At 40.9% G+C, this 23,167-nt stretch overlaps 1 protein-coding gene across 20 annotated transcripts in view; it reads left to right on the top strand.

Annotated features, from left to right (window-relative positions):
- Positions 1-23,167, top strand: part of ABLIM1 (actin binding LIM protein 1) — a 185,611-nt gene that overhangs the window by 138,601 nt on the left and 23,843 nt on the right. For 12 of the 20 annotated variants that reach the window (XM_039709090.1, XM_039709086.1, XM_039709089.1 and 9 more), the window contains 6 exons: positions 1,388-1,475; positions 6,043-6,101; positions 8,417-8,479; positions 15,028-15,105; positions 17,134-17,289; positions 22,156-22,191. In XM_039709090.1, the coding sequence (XP_039565024.1) occupies positions 1,388-1,475; positions 6,043-6,101; positions 8,417-8,479; positions 15,028-15,105; positions 17,134-17,289; positions 22,156-22,191 (480 nt within the window). The remainder of the gene's footprint in view (positions 1-1,387; positions 1,476-6,042; positions 6,102-8,416; positions 8,480-15,027; positions 15,106-17,133; positions 17,290-22,155; positions 22,192-23,167) is intronic. The other 8 variants (XM_039709093.1, XM_039709088.1, XM_039709087.1 and 5 more) reach the window with 2 other exon arrangements.

Genomic DNA, 23,167 nt, shown 5'->3' with positions numbered 1-23,167 from the left:
ATTAAGAGAAGTGCAGGCTTTTTGCAGCTGAACAGTGAAATGTGTAACTGAAGTAACAGCCTGCTGAGTCCTCTTCTCTGGCCTTGTATTGCTGAAGTTCCTGGATGAGAGTTATTAAAATTGAATGGTGCAGCTTTAGCTGTAGAAGAGCTGGGTGGTAGAGCTGATTTTCCGGTAGCTGTCAGGTACTTTAATCCATGTACTTCATCATCTAATATATATATATATATATATATGTTTAAATAAAAAGCCTGTGTAACAAATGTCATATGTGAACCAAAAATATGTTTTTATTCTTCTTAATAGACAAAATGAAAGGTTGGATTTAGTAATGTTATGGTCTTAAGTACAATGAGATAGGAGATGGTTTTGCTGGCATTTTACAAGTCAGCTATAGAGATATTTTTTGCATACAGCATCTCAGTGGATGGGGAATATTTCTGCAAAAGGACTTAAGCTAATTTCTTTGGAAAGCCAGATACAAATTCAGACTTCTAGAATTCTTTACTTGTCACTATGAAGGGTCATTTTCTAGCATTAATAATTTTTCTATTTAAAAGCCTGATGTGGACATTTTGTGCTTAGTTTATGAGATGAGGAAGCTAATGTATTGATTGCTTTGGTCTCCTAAAGAGAAGAAATCGCATTAATATTTATGCCTTGATTTTTCCTGTCCTTATAGGCCTGAAATCTGATCAGCTTTACCTATTAATGGTATCAATGTATTTAAGAGACTGAATGACTCAGTGGATTTGGATTTGGGTAACAGGATCTAGGGTGTTTAGGACCTTTACAGCAGTAGTTCAAATTCGCTCAGGCTGTCTGTGCTGGTGCAGCTTCTGAGGTTGGGGATCTGAGAATTAAATTAATGGTCCCAGAAGTGGCTCTAGAAAGCTTTCTGTACTAATACCCATGTCAGCAGTGTGGGGAAGAAGGCCAAGGAATAAAATGGTTGAAAACTCATTAATTGGCAAAACGAGGAGGCAGCAGGTTCACACAAACAAACTGCAGTGTGGCATTCATTGCCTTGGACTGTTTGATGATTTAAAAAGATGTTTGTCAGATCATGGAGAACAGGTACCTCATGATGTATCTCCTAGCCAGGACTCTGATTGCTTGATGGGAAGGTGTGAAGAGGAAGGGATGTTCTGTGCTGTCTTTTCTCTTCCATACTTTTCCCCAGGCAGCCACTGCTGGCCTCTGCTGAGGACAGGACAGACCTCAGCAGTGTGGCAGAGCTCAATCCTCAGTGCTATTGTCACATCTTGAGGGCAGTGTTATAGCAAAACAGGTGAAATACAAGAAAAAGGGCAATGGTCAGCCAGCAGAAAGTCAGAAAGCAGTGCAATGTATTTGTCCCTCATGTTCCTTTCTTGTTTTTGTTTAGGCAGGTGACAAGCATTATCATCCAAGCTGTGCACGATGCAGCAGATGCAACCAAATGTTCACAGAAGGAGAAGAAATGTATCTGCAAGGTAAGGATGTCTCCATTCCAAAAGAAGAAAATCAGCCATTGTGATTTTTCTGTCACAGATCTCAGGAATTTATAAACCATCCCATGTAATATGTCCAAGGGGGACTATAGTCATCCTGTCCTCTATAGTGTTCTCATATTTTTTCACTTGATACCCTTTTGCTCTATTAGGTGGCCGTAACTGTGACTTTGCAGGGACCCTTGCTGAGGCGACCTATGCTTGCTGAAAACCAAAATTTATTAGGCTGCCTCTGAATTTGACATCTCAGGATAGTTTAACCCCAGAATGGTGTATGAGATACCAGACAAAGTGAAAGGATTTCCCCTGATTTCTGCTGATCAGTTTCTGTTCTATTCTGGACCACACTCCAAACTTGTAAAAGGCAAGGGAAAAATCTTCCAAGAAGCTGCAGTGCATTTGCTTAGAACCACGTAGACCTCATTCCTCATGCACATTGACAGAGTGTCTCCTCCAGTTCTTAATTATATTTGCTACCCTTCCCTTTTATCTGGTCACATCTCTCTTTTTATTCCCATGTACTTTATTTTTATATCTTTCTGTAGCCACCTTTTTCTTGTCTGTTCATTTTCATCTCCCCTTTCTTGTTAAGAGTCTTGCACTCCCAGTTATTGCCTAGCTTGGTTTCTTCGTGATCTTTTCACATAAAAAAGAATATTCTCTATTCTTTGATAAAAAAGTATCCTTGATCTGAATCCCACCTACTCTCTGAGAGGGTGGTATACTCACTATTAAGTTATTTTTATTGCTTGCTGTAGTATTACTGTTGGTAGAAGGGTGTATAATACCCATTTATGTAAACCAGAAATAAAAGTGAAAAAGGCAAATACATGTTGGGATTTTATATATTGCATTTAGGTTAGGAAACTTGATGTACTTGAAAGGAATGTAGAAGAATAGTGAAAGAAATATGAAAGTGTTGTCACAGCCATTTTTTGAAATCCTGAGGAGAGATTCTTACTGGAGGAGTTCCAAAACAAGATCATATTGTTAAGGCATTCCTTTGAAGCTAACTTGTTTTATTTTGTAGTTTGTCCTTCCTTGCAGTCCCTCTCTGTCATCTCTCCCTGACCTTATACCTCAGTCATCTTATTCCAGCTGTGCCCAGAACAGGATGTGAAATGGAGTAGCAGCTCTGCTTGGCAGGAGCAAGGAGAGGCTGGAAGAGGGCTGGGTGGGAGGTGCTGCTTTCTGATGGCAAATTGGAAAAACTAACTTGAAAGCAGCACTTACAGCATCTGGCAGATCTTAGTTTCCTCACATGATGGTGTGGTAAAGTACAGACAGAGTTCAAAATGAGCATCAGGTCATCCTTTGCTGTCATTAATTAATAACAGCCATCTCCAGCTAGTGCCATTTGCACTAGTCTAGCAGAGAGTGGGACTTTGGGTTAATTGAGCAGGCTTTGATGTACATTTCTGCAGCTCAAAATAAGACAGAAGGTATATCACTTTTACTTAAACTAGGCTGGAGTTTGTCCTGGACAAGTTCAGGTGGTAGGAAAGGGGAGAGGAGAGAAACCTGGCAGCAGCTTGATCTGCTGTCTCTTTTTAGTGTATCTCTCTTTCTGTGGTTATGAATCAATGTTCCTGGTGCTCAGGCTGTCATGGGGGAGGAGCACCTCATATTGCATTGCTTTATTGTTCACAGGATGTTTTCTGACTAAATAATGTAATTGCTGAGTGTGCTCCAGACTGTCCTGCCAAAGCTTTCCTTGCTGAATTCAGCCTGCTTGGAAGTGTGAGGACCTAAAAGCCTTTCCTATGCAAAGCTCTCAGCTGAAATGCATATCCTGACTCCATCCAAATCACTGCCCCTAGGGTGCAGAATAACAGCATTCCAAGCATTTCTCTGTAACAGAAATACAACACCACAACAATAAAGCTAGAACAAAAATCACCTTGTTCATAAAATACACAAAAATAGGTGGCTTCCATCTCGCTTTTGATTGTCCTCTCCCTAGAATATGAAAGCAGTGTCTTGGTATTGCTTTGTATAATAGAGAAGCCTAGCAGGATTGTGGTATAAACTTGTACTAGAAATGTGGGAAAGTGGCAAAAGGAGAACATGGACAAACAAGCTCTCTGTCTTGGGGCTTTCTATGTTAAGGGTGGTTGGAATAATGCTAGCAGAAACATTCTGGCTTGGCAGTGCTCCAACACATGAAAATAAAAAAGAAGCAGCCCCAGAAACTGTCTCTTTCCCATTGACTTCCTGGTAATACATTGTTTTATGGGCTGCCCCACAAGGCTGTTGCTGAGCTAGGAATGCCCAGTATTTAGATGGATGCTGGTGTTGAAATAATGGTACATGCAAAGTTTAAAGCTGAATAAATGAGCATGCTAGGTGATGTGTGCCAGGTAAGCAAACAAACATATGTTGAGGATGGAAATAATCACAATTTGCTGAACTGTTTCCAACAGTTAAATAGAGGAATAATGCAGCTTGGGAATTTGCACCCTTGCATTTCAAAACAGTTTAGATGAATAGTATCTACAAAATGTAGGTAGCTCAGAGTTCAAGATCACAAAAAAATATGTACATTTAACTTCATAATCCTACTCTGTCTGATTTGTGTTTTTAAATGTCGCATCTTTAAAATCTCTTTATTATTTTTTGAAATAGAACCTACAACCCTTAGCTAGGTTTCACCATGAAAATGACATCCAGGTTCCTGCATTTCTTGTTCACTTTCAGCATTCTCACAGGGTGTCCCTAAACTGTGCCAGTTTGTGATGAATACTGCTCAAAATGCAGTGACAGCTTTCTCACTGATGGCAGGGAAAGTTTAACAGAAAAGAATCACAGAATTGTTAAGGCTGGCAAGACTCCTAAGATCATCAACTCCTGCCATTAATCTAACAGTGAGGTACAGAGGAATGGGGATCATTTTTCTCAGGGCCGCACAGGAAGGAAGCTCACAGCTGGATTTGAGACTTGAGCTAAAATCTTCTGAGTCTTAGTTCATCCTTGAGCAATAGGTGTCATATTCAGAGGAGTCTTGCTCAGATCAGTTCTTTTAACATGAACTTAGAGCCTTATGACCTGAACTCTGTTTCTCCTGCGTGGACAGGGCACAGCTCCCTCCTGATCCTGCAGGCTCTGCGGGGTCCTGGCTCTGAGGCTGCTGTTTGTTTACAGAGAAGGCTCTCGGTGCACTTCTCCCTGTTGTCTGATGGCTTCCCTCTGCCAAATGCACAGTTTCTTCTTCCTCGGCTTAGACTCACAGCCAGACACCTCAGACCCTTGCTCCAGAGTCACATCATTCTCTCCTGTCTCCTGTGATGACTGTGCTGTGTACTGCTGGGAAGTGAAATGATTCCTGCTGCTCTTTACTTCTGCACCAAGCCATGTAAGGGCTTGTTAGAGGAAAGTTTCCAGGGGCCCTGACCCATCCTTCTCCTGTCCTCTGAGGGTGGGGTTTCCTGTGGCTGCTTTTGAGCTAATAGTCACCAGCAGGAGACCTGGACGTGGCTCTGTTTGGTTTCTCTGTGGGCAGAATGAAGAGGTGATGTTCCCCCCTGCAGATAGTCAGGGCTCTGGATTGGCTTTGTGGTGACTGGAATGAAGGATGAATTTGATTGCAGCTGCAGTCAGTGTTAAAAATCAGTGTTAGTTTCTGCTCCATTTCATCTTGGCCAATACCTTCAGCAGCTTTCCAGCAGTGACCACAGCTTTCACTCTGTTTCAGAGGACAACTGAAATGGGATGGAAATGCTTCTTGCCCCTGACATCACTCAGTCCTTGAGGACAGCAGGATATTCCTACTTGACAACATAAGAAAGAATCTCACATTTTTGGGAAACAAACAGCAGAGAACTTGACTTTTTTGGTAGGATATAAGCTGGAATATGTCATGTGGAAGCACCAGTGCCACTCACCAGAGCACAGGGTAGAAGCGCTGTGTGTGCCAGTGGCAGGTTTGGTGTGCTGGGATCCAGGGAGAGGCTCTCATGTGCAGCTTTGCCCCACCTGTCATCCTGGCCTCTCACCCACTGCCACTGGGTCACATACAGCCCTGGCTCTTGCACTGTGAATTTTTTAATTTTGCTTTTCCTTTTGCATTTTACATGAGGGAAGATGTGATCTGAGTAATACTTTACAGTAACTGAGTATGACACCTATTTCTCAATGGACTTAAAATCAGAAATTCCTTTTTAGGTGCAGGGCAGTACATAAGGGGAGAACAGATCAGGCCCAGTTCCTTTGCTCTTACCCTCCAACCTGCCAGAGGAATCCTCTCTCTTTCAGTTCCTCCAGCTGGTGCTTGCTGACTCTGTTGCTGCTTCAGGCTACTTGAGTTTTAATTAAGGATGTGTGCAAAGTGCTTTGACAGCCTCAGGACAAAGCTGCTGTAGGTACACCAAGGATTTGAATATTTTTTTTTGTTTCCCTTGTATTTCCCATGAGCTAGACTTTAATGTGAATTACTCTCATAGTTCATACAGATTCAGCATCTGATGCAGTGAAGAGATTCTCTTTAATAACTGGCTTGTCATGAGCAGAAACAAATTTTTCTCTGAATAAAGATGTGTTTGTCCTTCCTCAGGTTCCACTGTCTGGCATCCCGACTGTAAGCAATCCACTAAGACTGAGGAGAAGCTCCGGGTAAGCTGAATTCATGGCTCAGTGACACCCCATACATTTTGCACACACAGTAATTGAATGTTGTTTTTAAAAGAGTGACTTTTTCCATGTTTTTTTCACATAGCTGTCACAACTCTGGCAGAATATACAGTGGAGGCACTTCAGAGGTATTGCTCTGATTTTTAGGCTTACCACCTTCACATACCTGTCTCAGTGCACTGCCTTAAAGATAGTGTCATTTACTGACATACAGACGTGGCCAAGTATCTAAGACACTTCATTTCATATCTCAGTTGTTGTGAGAGAGACTCTTAAGGAGAAGATATGAACAGGGCAAATGCTATCATATATTTTAGTGGTTTTGCACATCTGTGTAATTGCTCTATAGTTATCCCCTGTTCTGTGTGGTTATTTGCAGCATTTAGACAAGATGAACTCTTTCTTTGCCATCCAAGTAAGCCTCAACCTTAAGTGATCCTGATTTGAATGCCAAAAAGAGCCACAGTTACCCTTGGAGTTACACCAGCATATTCAGACCAACTTTCTGGGTCAAATCCTCAGTGACAATAATGCTGCACTGATAAATGCTAGAGCCTGGCTTTTTGCATGAACCAGGCAATTCTAAGCCCTTATTCACTGATTCATCCTCTGGACAATTTTTTCTTTTTGATGTCTCAGTTGGTCCCTTGAATTTTGCTAATTTCCCAGGATATGAATATTAGAGAGTGTATATGAATAAATTGTCTTTTAGATAAGGAAAATAAGAGGTACTGGTATGAAGATACCTGTGACATCCTGTGGGTTGTATTCTATGTGGGTCTCATTCACAGGAAGCCACATCCTTTAACATTTATTCCAGTACACTGGTCTGTAAAACATCCCCCACAGAGAAGTTATTATGGTCATAGGTAATGTGCAGATAAATTGCGGTTGAGCAGAGTTCATGTTAGTGTGGGCAAAAACGTAACTGGCCCTAGATGGGCACGTGGTCTAGAATGGCCAAAGCTCAGTGCAGGTGCCATCCAGCATTCACACATTGCTCTGTCCTGACTTTTTGTAAGAGAATGGAAAATGATGCCAGACTGGACTTTCTTCCTCATTTAACAGTTTGAATGTAAGACAGTATTTTGGCCATGCTTATGTGTCAGAATGCTTTTGCCTTGCAGTACTTGGTTGCAGTACAATACCTCCCTTTCACTCGGACCCAGGAGTTTTATCAAAGCATTCCTGTCTGCACTGTGCCCTTATTAGCCTTCTCCAGCTGACCTCATAAATCAGTTTGCTTGTTTCCATTCCCCATGGAAATGGCTGTGGTCCTCTTCAAGTATTTCCCTTTTTGTCAGTATTCTTCCCCCTCAGCTAATTTTCATTGAAGTGAGCAAAGTGAATGGATTCACTCACCTGCAAGGCATTGCCTAAGTGAGTCCTTGCAGGAAGAGGATGTGGAGCTGAAGAAAGCAAATTGAGGGAACATCTGAGCAGTGTGACAGCACAGCTGTCCTGCAGCACCATGCTCCTGGAGGAGAACCTCTGTGCAGAGGTTTAATAGGCCCTTAAAAGGCATTGATAAATGCACCATACTGAGCTGGCTCTGTTTTTAGCTTCTGTGGTACATCACAGATTGTCTGCTCTGGTGCAAAGTCAGAACCCTATTCTGGTATCAGCTGGAGTTCACCTTGGTGACTTTGACATGTGCTTCATCCTGTTGGCCCAAATGAAGGCAGTAGCAAACAGGTAGGTACAGAAACAAACAAAACTGGGGGAACTATGTGCTGTTTGAGCATGTCAGCACTAAATTGGGATATGTACTTTGATTGAATTTCAGTTTTTTATTCAGGGCCAGGCCTAGATTTTCTGGTGGTTCTGCAAAAAGCCAGTGCCATTGCCTATTTGCTTGCTGGGTTTCCTTTCCCTATAGAACCAAACAAAACAAAAACCCTTTTATCACTGAAGTAACTTCAGAACTTTTCAGCAAGTTCTGTTTCCTTTCAGTAACTGAATTGTGATATAAACTAATCAGCATTTGCACTGGTCAAGATCTGAGAGGGAGTTCATAAAAGCAGTGGTTGCTTTAGATCTTTTCCCCATGGATATTTGTGGAAGTTTGCAAAGACAAAACAAGCAGAAAACAAAGCAACCATATGCATGTTACAAAAATATATAGTTTGGTGTTTATTTACAACTGTCTGGCTGTTACGATTCTGCAGCGGTCAGTAAGTAGCAGAAACTATGACACAAGCAGATGATAAAAACCTGATTGAAAAAAGAGCTTAACCACTGAACTGGGGAAACTGCTTTCCTTTTCACTCATTTTTCCCTTTTGTGTTCCATGACAGCATTCCTCATCTGAGTTCTTTTATCCAAAGAGTCTGGTTCTGCGCAGGCCACGCTCTGCAGAGGTTTGCTGTTGTGTTTTCATAGTGTTGATAATGATCTTCTTTACTGAGAAGATTCCTCATTACTGTCATTTGCTGCGCTTGCTACTCCTCCTGCCACACAGCTTTCCTGCTATCACTTGCCACCATGGGCACTGATGCTGTCTTTTGCATCACTTGTTTCAGTGTTGCTTGTTAATTCTCACATTTTTTAATTTTGTTTAATGAAATGCTTACAATTAACTTTTTTATTTTAGATTCAGATGAGCTTTTGGGGTCTATAGTATTGGTCTTCCAGTATTTCAGAAAGTTTTCCTTCTGAAACAAAAAATTAGAGTGTAAATATGAAGCAAATGAAAATGGTGAAAATATCTGACTTTAAAGTGATGGTTAAAAATAGTTTTCCATGAACAATGACTTACGTTTTTAGGGAAAATAAAGCAATCAGTTAAGTCTCTACCTTTTTATATATATGTTGACCAACTACCTATGAATACTTTAGCTGATAAAATGCTTACACAACCCCAGGTTTGGATATATTCCATGTGCTGCCTGAGAACATTTGCCTCTCTAGTCTGGTGCATGTTCACATCTGAGTTGCAAGGTCCTCTCTGTCCTCCTGACTCTGGAGTAGCTGTCTACTTTCAGATTTTACTGAGTTTGCTTCGCCCCTACAAACACCACCCAATTCCATTTCTTCTCCCTCAGGACAGTGTTTATTTGTTGTGTCTCCTGTGGGGTGTGTGGCTGTGCTGGTGCACCTGAGGTAGTTTACACCTGTTGATGGAGTCAGAATGCACTGGTGCAGACCTGGTGCAGTTGGCAGGAGGCAGATTTCCTTGGATTTCCTTGGTGTTGGTTTGTGCATCCCTCACATCTCTCATTGCAGACTAGGTGCAGTCAATGTCAGCCAGCGCAGGGTGTCTGTGTGAGATCCAGCCTGCAGGATGGGGCTGGACAGTGCAATCCAATTCTGTGATTCAGTGGAGGTTAATGCAAGCCCTCCACCCTTTGTCCTGCACAGTGGTTTAGTTACCTAACTACTGTTGAACACCTCTCTCTCTGTTAGTTACAGATGTGTGTATCAGGAAAATGCAGCATAAAGATGTGTTAGCAGTGCTCCTAAGGACAGCAGTGACTCTTCAGTCCTACGCTTTATGGAATAAAATCTTGGAGCCTGAGAACAGCAAGCTGTGGGACCATTTCACTCATCTTTTAGGCCAGTGTAGAGCCTTTTTGCTTTTAGTTTAGTGCACACAAGTCTGAGTTTCCATTGTTGAACTCACCCAAATCCTATTCAGTGTATTAGAAAAATATGCAAGGCAAAATAGGAGTGGCCCATATTAAAATAAAGGTGTGTTCTCCTTCTTGCTTTGTAGACTGTGTAGGATACAAATATCTTAGGGTCAGATGAATATCCTCTTGTGTAAATTTTGTCAATATTAAATGCTATTTAGATTTACATGGTAGTTCTACAAAGTGTAACTCAAGACAAATTTTGGCTTCAAGTCTTTTTCTACAGAGTAGACACAAAGGTACTGTCACTGCTGTTGCTGTAAAAGTGGGCCAAAGGCTTGAATCTACATAAAAAATGTAGTTAGAAAATGGTAGGGTGAAATCCACTGAACTCTCTGAAAGCTTGTGTTGAATTCAGTATGTTCTGGACTTCCCACTTTATTTTCTTGTTCTTCTCACTTACTTACTCTTGATGAAGGCTAAGTTTGCATGAGTAGTATTGTAGAAGTTTGTTTGTTACCAGCATACCTTCAGTGATTACGTGCTGAAAATTCATTCTCCCTTCTGGCCTTTATGTCCAGAAAGGAAAGAAAAATTAGTCATAACCTATTAATATCTGTGTCTGTGTGAGTTTGAACTAAACCTGTCCACTGGTTTTGTCTTGGTGCATATTTAGTGTAGAGAAATAAGGAATGCATGCATTTGAAGGAAACACTCTTGTAAGGAGAAGGGTACAGATAAACCAGCAGAGAGGCACAAAGAATGCTGACATTTAGGGACTTTGTTGGTCTTGTACAGCCATTGAAAATTACAGAAATCCATAGGAAATCCATATTTTCTGAGCCCTGGTTCCAAATCCTAATCAACTATAAAATCTTGCAATTGATAGAGCAGGTAGTCAGTGTAAAAAGTGTTGTACTGAGAAAGTAAAGTCCCTTACTGTTGCTAAGTCTGCCCAGGAAAAGAAATGCCATCTTAATCTTCTATTTACTTAAAATATGCTTCACTTAAAGTAGCTTCTGAGATTTAGAGAATTTGCTTAAGCTATAATGTTAAATGTTATTAAGTGAAAACATATTCATTCTTCTGCAGCTATTATCACCGCCTTGCATAATGAACTCTATCAAAAAATTAAGGCAGGTACTGTAAATGGTGACGATGCCTTTGTAAAACGATAGTGCATCCATTTGGCCAGATGTTCTGGGATCAGTTTTGATCTGGTTGCCTGCACCTGTAAGTTTTTACAGAGCATGATGCTGAACATCTGTACTTGAGAATGCCTGAGCCACCACATTGTAGCAGCACCTGGGTGATGTGAATGGCTCTAGTGGGGACTTTTTTTTTTTATTTTAAGAAGTTATTTATTTAGATGATGTACCGTGCATGATGACATAACAAACAGGGGTAACTGCAGATGAACATATTAAGTTTTGTAGTCTCATACTGAAATATCAAGTTAATCAGTTTGGGGCATCTGCATGGGTGATCTGATCATTGAGCACTCAATTCACAATGAACCTTAGAGGATGAGCATGGCAGTTGGTATTCTCTCTATCAACCTGCAAATGAAACTGGTACAGAACTTTTGTGTTGAAGGTAAATGCATGGAATGAAGAACAAAAACCTAAAAATAAGAAGTCTGTGATAAAGTGGGAAATATTGAGAAATCTTGCAAATTCTTTAGACGCTTTGTGATCTGTTTTTTTCTTTTGGCTCCTTTAATGACATGCATGAATTTTTCTTGACTTAATTTTTGTAAGTTTTTTTTTTCATATACTTCATAGACTTTCTGTATTTGGTACAGACATCCTATATTGATACATTTACTACTGTTACATCCGTTTGTGCGGAAGAGGAAAGGAAAAAAAAGGTGACTCTCCTACTCTCAGAAAATGTGGAGAAGCCATGTACCACCAGAAAAGAGAAAGAAGATTAGCTCATCATAGAAATTTCCCTTAAATTTCTCTACACAAAGGTGGCTTTATAAAAGGCTGTATTTGAATCCTTCAAGGAAAAGAGCAATCATATAAAAAATGTTTCAGATCTCTTTGCAGAAGAAGTAAGACAGATTAACTTGTTTTGTTGCTGGGAGTGTAGAACAAGTGTCACAGGGCTATTGTGATGGGAGTAAATACCTCTAAATTATTGCATTCATATTAAAGATTGTGTCTTTTTTCTTTAGCTGTTTTCTTTGAATGAAGTGTGAAAGAGATTCACTCATGTTATCTCTACATCTCCAGTGTTAAAGGTTACATCAGGGCCAGCACTATTCCTGTTTTAGCTGTGCTTTGATCGGCTCCACTCCAGGATAGAATTTACACCCCAGGTCATCAATGGAGAACTTGACCTCCAGTGTGTCTCATGCCACCTGTGCAAGACACAGTCACAATGGTTTACACAGGGTCAGGGATGAAAGTGTAACATTCAGTCTAATAAAAGCCATAGCAGGTCACAGATTTCCCAACAGGAGCTTTTATGGGCCTCTTAGGAGAGGAGCCAACCATAGCAACTAAAAGTATGCCAGAGGAACAGCTTATATTAAGGAATCTTTGGTGTGTGTTTGTTAAAGCAAGCACCATAAATGTTTTTAAGTGCAATGCAATTGTCTTTAGGGGAAAGTGCAAAGCTGTGAAGGATTCCAGACCATATGGGAAGAAGCAGGATAGGAAAGAACCATCTGTGATGGAAACAGCCTGTGTAACTCAAAATAAGAAATAGGGCAAACTGAGGCAGGAGGGTGAGAGTAGATGTATGAGTCCTTTTTCATGCACTGTCTTCAAGGGTATGTTTAGAAATTAGCAAGGTACAGGACTGGGAGCTGCTAGAGGAGCTCAGAGTTGCAGGTCTGCTGGATTCAGCTCCTCAGGAAAGGAGCAGAGTGTGCTCAGGAAAGGAGCAGAGTGTGCTCAGGCCGTGGCTGGCAGCAGGGTGTCCTGACCAGGCAGTGGGGAGCTTTGCAATAGGCAGAAGGTAGAATTGATGTACACAGAAAGAATCACAGAAAATAGAAAACTGGTTTAAAGGGTGTCATTCCTGGCTCAGGGCCTTGTTAATGGGATAGTGAAGAGGAACTTGGAAGAGAAACACAGTGAGGAAATGAAGAACAGGTGCTACAACTTGCCAGTCCATCTGACAATTCCTCTTGGATTCCAGGGTTAAGAGCACCTAAGAAATTTATTACCAGGATATGGCTGAAACGATCTACTTAAGGTGTCTAACTTTATTTAGTAAATTCACTGAAGTGATAAGTGCAAGTTAATTTTCCTTAAACTAAAAGGTTTTTAGCTGTGACACTGAGAGGTGGAACTAAGGAGCTGGAGTGAGACTGAAACTGAGAATTTCTTGTTTTTGAGGCAATTATAAAAGATCCAAAGGGCCTGCCAAATGGGAATAAACCATAACTGCCTCTAACACTTGTTTTCCTACACCAGGGAAAATTGAGCAGACAAAACTCTCAAAGTATGTCTGCCAAAAGCCAAAGGTAACAGAGACACCCCTAAAAGTACCTCAAGTACTTAATACTGTTCCCTATGTTGTAATGAAAACAATTGTTTTCCATAGTAACTGCAACAACATGTTACATGTGTCTCCACTCAAACAGAGTGAAATGGAAGAATGGAAGGGGGAATAAAGTGTTTCTCAACAGCAGCCAGATTTTCCAGCTCAATTCTTGTAACATTTCCATGAAACAAGTGCTTGTTGTTGGGTTTTTTGGTTTGGGAGGAGCTTAAAGGGCAGATGAGAAAATTCTGTTCCCTTTTGAGATGTAGGAATTTGCAGCCTCAGAGAGAAAAGAAAAAAAACATGTAAAGGTCCAGCTGAGAAAGTGTTCTCAAAGATGCTCTGGAGAGGATTTGTGACTTTGTCAGTCCACAGCTACATCTGCTCTCTGATCTGAATCTTGAGTTTTTTGGTGGAACGTATTCAAAGCCTTTTGTTTCTCTAACCCTCCCTGAATGTGGTGACTTAATTTTCAAAAGTGAAGTCAGAGAAAGCCTGCTGTATAATCCATGACTAGTCTACAGCATTTTGTATACAGATGGTTCCAATAGTTTCTCTGGCTTTGATATTCAAAGTGGAAAGTCTCTGGGGTCAGTTGAAAGGTTCCTTCAGGAAATGTGTGCTGAGAGGTAAGATAGGTCCAGTAGCCTTTTTGTGTTCATCCAGTATTTCTTAAGAAACAAGGAGCCAGGCTGTCAAGCCTTGTTTCTCTTTAGGTGTGCCTGAAGGTCCCTTAGTCCAGGGGGCCTGATGTCACAAGCTGATGAGATAAGGACTGTTTTCCAGAATTAAATTTTAAGTGACTTTAAGGTATCCCACTGCACAGGTGTCAGAGTCTTGTGCTGACACAAAGTTTTGTGATGGGATTTGGTTCTTTGCAGTCAATTAGGAAGCAAAAATTGTTGATGGTTTCTCTGTTCTAGTTGGGATGTGGTTGACTTGACTACCTTTGTGTGTGTGCTGTGTGCCAAATTTAAGAGTAATCATCGCAATAACCAGGGTGACTTTTGATCAAATAGAATACTTTGCAAATGCATCAGGTTTTCAGGATCCCCACAGGTCATCAGTTGCTTTCTCCTCTCTCACAGAACTTTCCCCAGGGCACCAGTGTCTGTTTAGTCCGGAAAAGTGTTGGAAAATCTACTAAATGTAGCAGCACTGGCTCTGTAGAGAGGAGAGTGTTCTCATGAGTTTGTTTGCAGGACATTGTCATTAAACATCATGACTTATGCAGTATGGAGAATCATGACACTGCAACCAACATTTGACTTCCCTGCTGCATTTTGGTTGTGCTGCAGATGTAGGGAACAGCTCCAAGCCAGGGATTTCAGGTGCTTTTACTTAGGAAGGCTGAATTCAGTTCTGATTATTTCATTCCTAATAGAAGTCCAGGGATTGAACACCTGGAAAGAGATTACACAGTGTGTGCTGTGCTCCTCACAACAGTTTTGTCTGCTGGGCTGCTGATCCCTGCAGTGGTTGTGAACTAACCTGGTGCTAAAATGACCAGCAGGACTATCCTGGATGGTTCTTTGTATGGCTCCTACAGTGTCTCTGCCGGTGTTGTTTGATTTTGTTCATTATTGTTGTCGGTCTAGTCTTTTACACTGTATTATTTAGAAAACCTCTTCCCCTCTCACACCACTCCTACCCCTACCAAAAAAAAAACCAAACCCCACTTGCCTCACAAGACTGGAATTTGCCAGAATGCTTGCATTTGTGTTGACATTTTACTTAAATTCAGTTATTTTCAAGATACATGCAGATTTCTTCACTTAGAGTTGCCAACACTAATGGCTTCAGATTGCTCTCAAAAGTTCCCTTTTGTTTTTCAGCCTACAAGAACATCATCAGAAAGCATTTATTCCAGACCAGGTTCCAGTATACCTGGCTCTCCAGGCCACACTATCTATGTAAGTATTCCTGCTGGTGAATAAGCTGCTGAGTCTTTGTTTGCACGTGAACTACTCATGCTGAAATAAATCACTTTTATACTGATGCTTTATTTTGGTGCTTAAATTGTTAAAACCTTCACCGTGTAGCTTTTGTAGCTACAGGATTTCAAGAGCAGGGTAGGCCTTTTCCAGGTCACATTTCTCTTGGAAAGGTAGAGTAAATCTTTTGATGTCACTTGGTGGTGTGAAGAGGGACAGAGGGCAGAGGGGTCATTCGACTTTGTAAGGATTTTGTGAGGAGATCTGTGCACTTTGATACACAATTTTTGAGAGGTCTGCTCTCTGCATTTGGGGAATGTGGGGAGCAGGGTCAGCTACGCTGAAAGAAACCTATCTGATCCAACACCTTCCAAGTCAGAAATCAAATTTTTCAATTGTGAAAGGAAAGGTGTTTTTAATTTAGGAAAAAAAATGTGCATAATGCTAAATCACTAATTTTATCAGTAACCTTGAGATTATAAAGATGAAAATGTGGAGTAAACCCCAGAAATTAGGCAGTTACATTTATAATAATGCAGAAAAATATCCAAAATTACAAATCTCATGTCCTGAGTTAAACTCTAGTTCTATGCATTTCAACAACCACAAAAATAAGCTGATATGAAAATTGTTGTCAGGCAGATATCAAAAGACAAAGCATGTCCTGGAGAACTGCCATTATGTGGGTAATATCAACTTCATAAACTGTAGCCTATGAAAATAAATTCTGCTCAGATTCACTGTCTGTGGAGCAACATGGCAGCCTAGATCAGGGTCTGCAAAAATATCTGTAATAATTTATATTGGATTAAGAATATCCAGACATATTTGCACCTCATTAACAAACTGGTAAAAATACAGAAATAACATATATTGATACATCTAAATATTTTAAGGATTAAAATGGTTTAAGGTATTTTTTAATATTTGGTAATTAAAAGCTAAACAGATTTAATTCTGTTTGTAGAGAGTAAATGTCCCAAATATTTCAAACCTTGCTTCTCTAGCAAGAAAGGGTTTGTTTCTAGTTTAAGGCATTGCTTAAGAACCACCAAGACCAGTGGTTGTTAAAGAGCTTGTGAAATGCATATTAATCTGAAATTACTAGGTGCTAGCAGTCAGAAAGAACAGAACTAATGTGAATTTCCTTATGCAGTCTGCTGTGAATAAAGTATCTTTTAGAAGTGTTGAAAAACAATTTCAATATCCTCTTTCAGTTTTAGTAATAAATGTATTTCTGTAAGGTAGGTAAACATGTATGATGATTTATTTAAAGTTTTTTCTGTAAGTAAAGAAATATATTAGTTATTTAAACTAAATGTAAGGCCTCTTTCTGTCTCCATGTAATGGGTGCAGCTGACTTTGGAATTTATTTCCTACTTCTGCTTTTTTAACTAGTCAAGATCTCCTTGCAGTCTTAGTGGAAAAGAAAATAGTAGCTTGGGCATAGGATGAGTGATGAATGCACTGTAATTATTTTATTTGTAGTTTGGATACCCAGTCCTGACAGTCCTCCTTGTCTTTTTATTTCCTTCCAATAAGTTCTGTTTCCTCTTGTGTGCACAGTTATAAATTGAGTATCTGTCTGTGGTCTTCAGCATGAAATCCTTTTGTAATCTCTGTAATCTGCAAGCTAAATTGATGTTATCACCCATTTTACATATGGGAAAACAAGAGCAGAAAGGTGAAAATACTTGCCTGAGGCCACAAAATGAGTCATTTGCAGAGCTGAAGTTTCCAGCTCACTACTGGGGATAAAAAAACTTTTGTAACTAGATCTATATATGCCATGTTCTTTCTTCCCTAAGAGAGCAGAAAACAGTGTGAGCTGCTGCAGAGGAGGCCTGCTGGAGAAGAACAAGAAGCATTCACTCCAGATGTAGGGTGCCAAAAAGGGGTTTCCGTAGCAACAGTGTGACAACAAATACACAAAATCATGAATTGTGTGAAACAGAAATTGCCAGTGTATTTGTGTAAGTTAATTTGTCTTCTGTCTTTGACCTTTAGGCAAAAGTAGACAATGAAATCCTTGATTACAAGGATTTAGCAGCCATTCCCAAAGTCAAGGCCATTTATGACATTGAACGTCCAGACCTAATTACTTATGAGCCATTCTACACCTCCGCCTACGAGGACAGACAGGAGAGACAGAGTCTTGGAGAGGTAATGACCCACCAGCACCTCATTCTGCTGTGCACTGCATCCAGAGCCTGCTTTGCTTCCATGGGCACTGCTGGAGGTGGCTGCTGCTGCTGCTGTTCACTCTGCTTTGTGTCTGTCTCATCTGGGTACCGGGAGCGCTCACGGTGCTGCCTCTCGGGTGGGACTGCAGGGTCAGACACCCACATCAACACACGGGCAGGTCTGCAGGCTGTGCCTCTGTGCTTCCTCATAGCTCCCATGGATATCCTCATCTTTGGGAATGGCAAGGTCCAGAGCATGAGGCAAAAGCCAATCGCAGAATCACAGAATAATGAGGTTGGAAGAGACCTCTAAGATCATAGAGTCCAACCTATGTCCTAACACCTCAACTCAGAATCTAAGCTATAGCACCAAGTGCCATGTCCAGCCTTTGTTAAACACGTCCAGAGATGGTGATTCTACCACCTCTCTGGGAAGAGCATTCCAGTACTTTATTCTTTCAATGTGCTGTTATGCTGTGGGACACCAATATTCACAGGAGGATAGGAATACCATAATATTATGTGGACTAGGAGCAGCAGGACACACAGATACTTAGGGGAAATATATGTCACCAGAGCACTTTGCCAGACATACTGGATAAAATTGTCAGGATGAAGTGCTCTTCCAACTGGAAAAGCAGGTTAATTGTGTTATACCTGCCTCACATTTTGACCTGCTGACATTTAGTAAGGGTTCTTGTATCACATAAGAAAAAGCTATGTCATTTATTCTTCTAAACTTGTATGTGAAGGTAATTAAAATCTTTCAGATTGTTGGTCCCCAGTTTTCTCAGGTGAATTTCCATAGCTGCAATTACTATTTACATGCTTCCAGTGCAGTCTGTGAAGGAGGCTTTGTCATGTAATATCATCTGCCTGTGAATCAGTCTTCCTGAATGCAAATCTAAATGGATGTGGAAATGGATTTACTGCTGCAATCTCAGTGACCTTACTGACTGTAACTGAACTGAGTATGAAGATAAGTTGAAGAAGAAAGAATTACAGTAAATCATTCAGGCACCAGTGGTCTGTAGATCACCAGATCAGTGTGACTAATAATCTGCTTTCTTATCAGTTCTGCCCACCAGCAGATCAGAACTCTATCAGTTTTTCTCCTTTGTTCTTAAATGTTTTATAGAGATGGTTTTTAAAATCATGAATTGGAAATTCAGCTCAGGAATAAAGTAAGAGATTAACAGGTCAGAACATAACAGAATTTCTCCCCTCCAGTTTATGTTGGTAGTGAATCCAGCTGGCATCTGGTTCAAAACCACTGTGGGATGCATTGGTGACCTCTGACCAGTTCCAACAGGCCTGACCCATGCCACAAAACCTGCTACAAACACATGTCTCTTGTTAGTCACAAATGGGGAACTAATCTCACCAGAGAAGGTGAACTATATGTTAATCCTTAAAGGGAAGCTTCTTACTGACAAAGCAGTATGTTGGAAGCTGATAAAGCAATATGGTGTAAGTTGTCTGCTTTTATGCTTGTTCTGGGAATAAGTAAAAATCTTTGGGGTTTTCTTACACCATATTTTCACCAGCATTAAATTTAGTTAATTTCTAGTGACTACCAAAATTTGTTCTGGAAACAGAAGGGGCTCTCACCTTCTTTTCAGCAGATCTTGGGTTTTCGCCCAATGCTGCTGCTGACTTCTGTCACCTTGGGCAAGTTACCTCACCTCTTTGTATCTGTTTCTCATCCCTTCCCTTGCCCTAATGAGAACACAAGCCCATTGGGGTGGAGTGATCCCTTACCCTGTGTTTGTGTTGTGGTAATTGAGTGACAGCAGTCTTGGTACAACGTACATGAGTCCCCATCATCTTTAAAAAGCAAAGAAGGTGACATGTTTAGTCGTGCAGTGATTTATCCTGCATTCTCTTTGCAAAGGGTGTGTATGTGGTGTAAATAAAAGGGGACCCTCCGTTTATGCTTGTAGAACTAGAAATGCCCCTCACCATGATTTAAAAAGAAAAAAAAAATCACCAGTCTCAGCAAAGAGAGATTTTTGGGTGTACAGGGGAAGATGTGCAAGAGGCACATTAGGAAAAGTTAATCCAGCGATGCACACAAACATCTAGGGAATTAATTATTAATTTATTAATTAATTCTAGGGAATTAATTAATTCTGGGGAATAGGCTGCAAGAAAACGATAGCTTTTAGCTAAAGAAAACCAAGAAAACAGCATGGCAGTGCTGAGAAAGTGGCATGGGGATGCGCTCCTGGGGCAGTGCAGGGCAGGGCAGTACCAGGCAGGGCAGGATGGGGCAGGGCAGGGCAGGGCAGTACAAGGCAGGGCAGTACAAGGCAGGGCAGGGCAGTACAGGGCCGGACAGAGCAGAGCAGGGCTGGTTCCCGGCCGCGCTCCCTCGCTCGCCCATCCCGCGCTGTCCCGGCGCCCTCTCGCGGGGAGCGGCGCTGGCTCCGCCTGTCCTCGCCCTTGGAAACACAAACCAGATCGGAAATAAATTGTCTGCTACCGAGGAAGAAATTTCCCCAAACTGCCAGGTATTCAGGTTCTTCAGGACCTGTCACTTCTGCCTTGCAAGCAGCAGCCTGGTGAGCACTGAGGCCGTCTTTTCTCAGCTCCAGCTTTTCTTGGGTATATATTGAGAAGCAGCACTTTACCTCTCTGTCCTTTATTACAAGCATTCTGATTGTTGAAAGTGCTAAATGCTCTGAAACACCTTTCTCTAAACAAGCAGACATGAATTGAATAAAGGATTTTTTCTAACATGGCAGATGCTTCCAAATGGAGCAGGGATCCCACCTGATAGTTCAGTTAAAGGACAGCTAAAATGGCATCAGTGTGAAATGCAGAATGACACCTGTAAAAGTTAGCAGAAATTTCCCAGACAACAAAATGACCGAGCTTCAGGTATTAGAGGAGACTCTCAGATCTCAAAGCAATAGAGAATTGAGCCTGTCACAGTAGAAATTTTTATATAAGTTTGGTCAGAACAAACCCTCTTCCTCTTTATCTTCCCCTTCCCTTTTCCTTTCCCCTTCCTCTTCTGGAGTCATCAGTGTATTTCCACTGGCTTGCTGTTCTGGGATGGAGCTGCTTTTCTCACTCGCCTGCACAGCCTTCTGTGATAGACCAGGTTTTGAAAGACCTGGAGAAGCAAACATTCCTTGGCAGCCTCCGAGTTTGAGATCTGCCAGTTCACCTGTGCATGATGAAGCAGTAACTTGGCTGCAGAGTGAGCTTCCATTTCCCAAAAAGCCACAAGACCATGTCAGCTAGTGATGGAGTAAAAATACATGAAAGGAAAAGTACCTGGATTCAGCATGCTACTTTCTGGGCTGCCTTCCCAGTCTTAGATTCCTGTGACTACCTTTTACTGTGACCATTACCTCAGCATCCAGGTAACCCCAGCAGATGATAGAAATTCATTTATTTAGAGAACACATGAATTGCTACTAGAAAAATGTGGGAATGCACCTCATAACGTGTGCTTTTTTTCATTCATTTTGAAAGTTTTAGGTTAGCTCTCAGAGAGAGCTCTTGTAGAGAATGTTATTCCAATGCACTATGTGGAGCAAGGTTTTTACAACTGCTGCTATTAGATGATAGGAATTAGGAAAAAACGAATATAAAAGATTTTCAAGGCTTTGATGGAAAGTAGCAAAAGCAGTTTTTAGCAGCTTTATGGAAATATACTGAAAAGGAGATGTCCTGTATCCAATAAAAAATTTTGCTCCTTTGTTTGGATGCTTAGCATTCCCAGTGTCACCAGCTCCATGAGAGTGAATGGCCTCTCAGTCCAAAATTTATGGATATCTACCAGCTGCATATTTATTACCAGAAACTCTGCATACATTTTACACTATTGCTGTTGTACATTAGTGTAGTAGTTGGACCAGAATCAGCAGTTCTGCTTCTGAGATATTATCTTAATAGCTATATCCTTCTATAATTGTGGTCTTATTTAAAAGCATAATCTCTTGCTCAGTTTATTATGACAAATAATATTGAAGTTTTGTGCACAAAGGAAATAATTAAATCCTGAGCTCACAGCTTCAAATTGCCTGGTGATTGAAGAGCACATAACTGGTAATTACACATAGCTTTTATTCTTGTTTGTATCATCAGCATACGCATAATCATATGTTTCTTCTAAAGGCATTTCTTGCCTCAGTTTCCCTATGTGTTACAGAAACTTTTCATAATATTGTGCATATTTCTGCCCACTGGCCTTTGTACAGTTCTTTCAATACACATGCTTGTAATTCCTGTCTGTTCTCCTTACGTAACCATGGAGGAGCACAGAGATTTAAAGGAGGTCATATCAAAGAAATGTTGATGACAACTACGTGCTCCTTTGCATGGGTATGAAATGTAAGGCCTTGGGGAAAAGCACATTTTTGCCAGAGTGTGTGTGTTGGAGGGAAAACATGCTTCATCCTGAAAGATATTCTGTATTTTGATTTTCCATGCAAAGCTCTGAGTTAAGTTTATTTACTTTTAATTTCCATTTTAAAGATTTCTTCATGACAGGCATGGTTGTTAAATTAATAACTCTTTCTGATTTTGATCTTTACAGCTATGTTTTAATTACTATAATGATTAGATGGCTAAGATGAATTTGCATGGTACTTGACTGAATTAATCACACTTAAAAAGATTCTCCCAGAAACTTTAAACATCAGTGGTTTATGGATCAGTCCCTGAGCCATGTGGAAAAAGCAGGTTCCAGTGCTGGAATGGCCTCAGTAATTTCTGCATTGCCACTTTACACTGTCATATGTCATAGCACTTGCAGCAATGTTTAGATTACCATTTTCTGGCCCAGCATATGCAATGATATTTCATAACCTTATTTTTTATGTCTTTTCAGTCTCCAAGGACTTTATCACCCACCCCTTCTGCAGAAGTAAGTTTGGTGGAACCTTTGGGGGCAGTGTCCTACTGTGATTAGAATTATTCCCTCAGCCAGTGCAGGCATTGGGTTTGTTGTCAGTCAGATCCATCTCTGTTTGCCACATGAGCATGTTTTCTCAGTATTGAAACTTAACAAAAACTATTTCTAAGAAGGAATCTTGAAGCTCTTACTGTACAAGAAGTGGAGCTGCCACTCCTCCCACTAGAGCAGAGCCCTTTGTCCAGCAGGCGTCACTTCTGGTGCATTCCTGCTCCTCGTGGCACAGGTGGATTCAGGTCTCAAGAGGTGCAGGATTTACAGCAGAAATAACAACCCATGTTTGCTGCTGAAACATCTGCAGTTTTGTCTTGAAGAAAACATAACTGTGGTCTGGTTCGGTTTTGCTTTGCCAGAGGAGATAATTTGAACATCATAATAACGTGGAACAGTTGGGAAGTCATTTGTCAGGATACTATAGATGCCCTTGCAGAGTCATTATCATTGCATTATCCTGTTCCTTATTTGCAACATAAAAGCTGCACTTACTGCTACTAGTTAAAAATTGAGGGACTGTAACATTTCTTGTAAATCTTCATGCATTAATCAGTCCTCTCCCTTTTATCCTGGTTTAGTTTGCTTCATGGATGGGTAGGGGCTGAGGGTGTAGTTTGTTTTGAGGTTTTTTGTTTGTTTCTTTTATTGGCTTTTTTTACACCCAGGAAACCAAGTAAACTGGATTTTGCTGTACAAGGTGTCATGGTTTCATATACATGGGGAATCTGATTTGGATATAAATACCTGCTGATATAGCTGGTGACACATGGTCAGTTTAGCCACAGAGGGCTCTGTGCTGCAGCTATTGAATTCTTTCTGGTCTCCGAGTTAGCTTGCTGATGGCTTGTGTGTCTTGTGCAGGACAATGCAGGACACACATGCTCTGGATGCAGCTTCCTTTGTGGAGTCAGGGAATGTGGGCAAATCTAGGATT

The sequence above is a fragment of the Passer montanus genome, unplaced genomic scaffold (assembly GCF_014805655.1).
Source record: "Passer montanus isolate IOZ18808 unplaced genomic scaffold, ASM1480565v1 scaffold21, whole genome shotgun sequence".
In the NCBI taxonomy this organism is placed as follows: Eukaryota; Metazoa; Chordata; class Aves; order Passeriformes; family Passeridae; genus Passer; species Passer montanus.
Note: the sequence above shows the minus strand (reverse complement) of the source record. Positions and strands in the feature narration are given on the sequence as shown.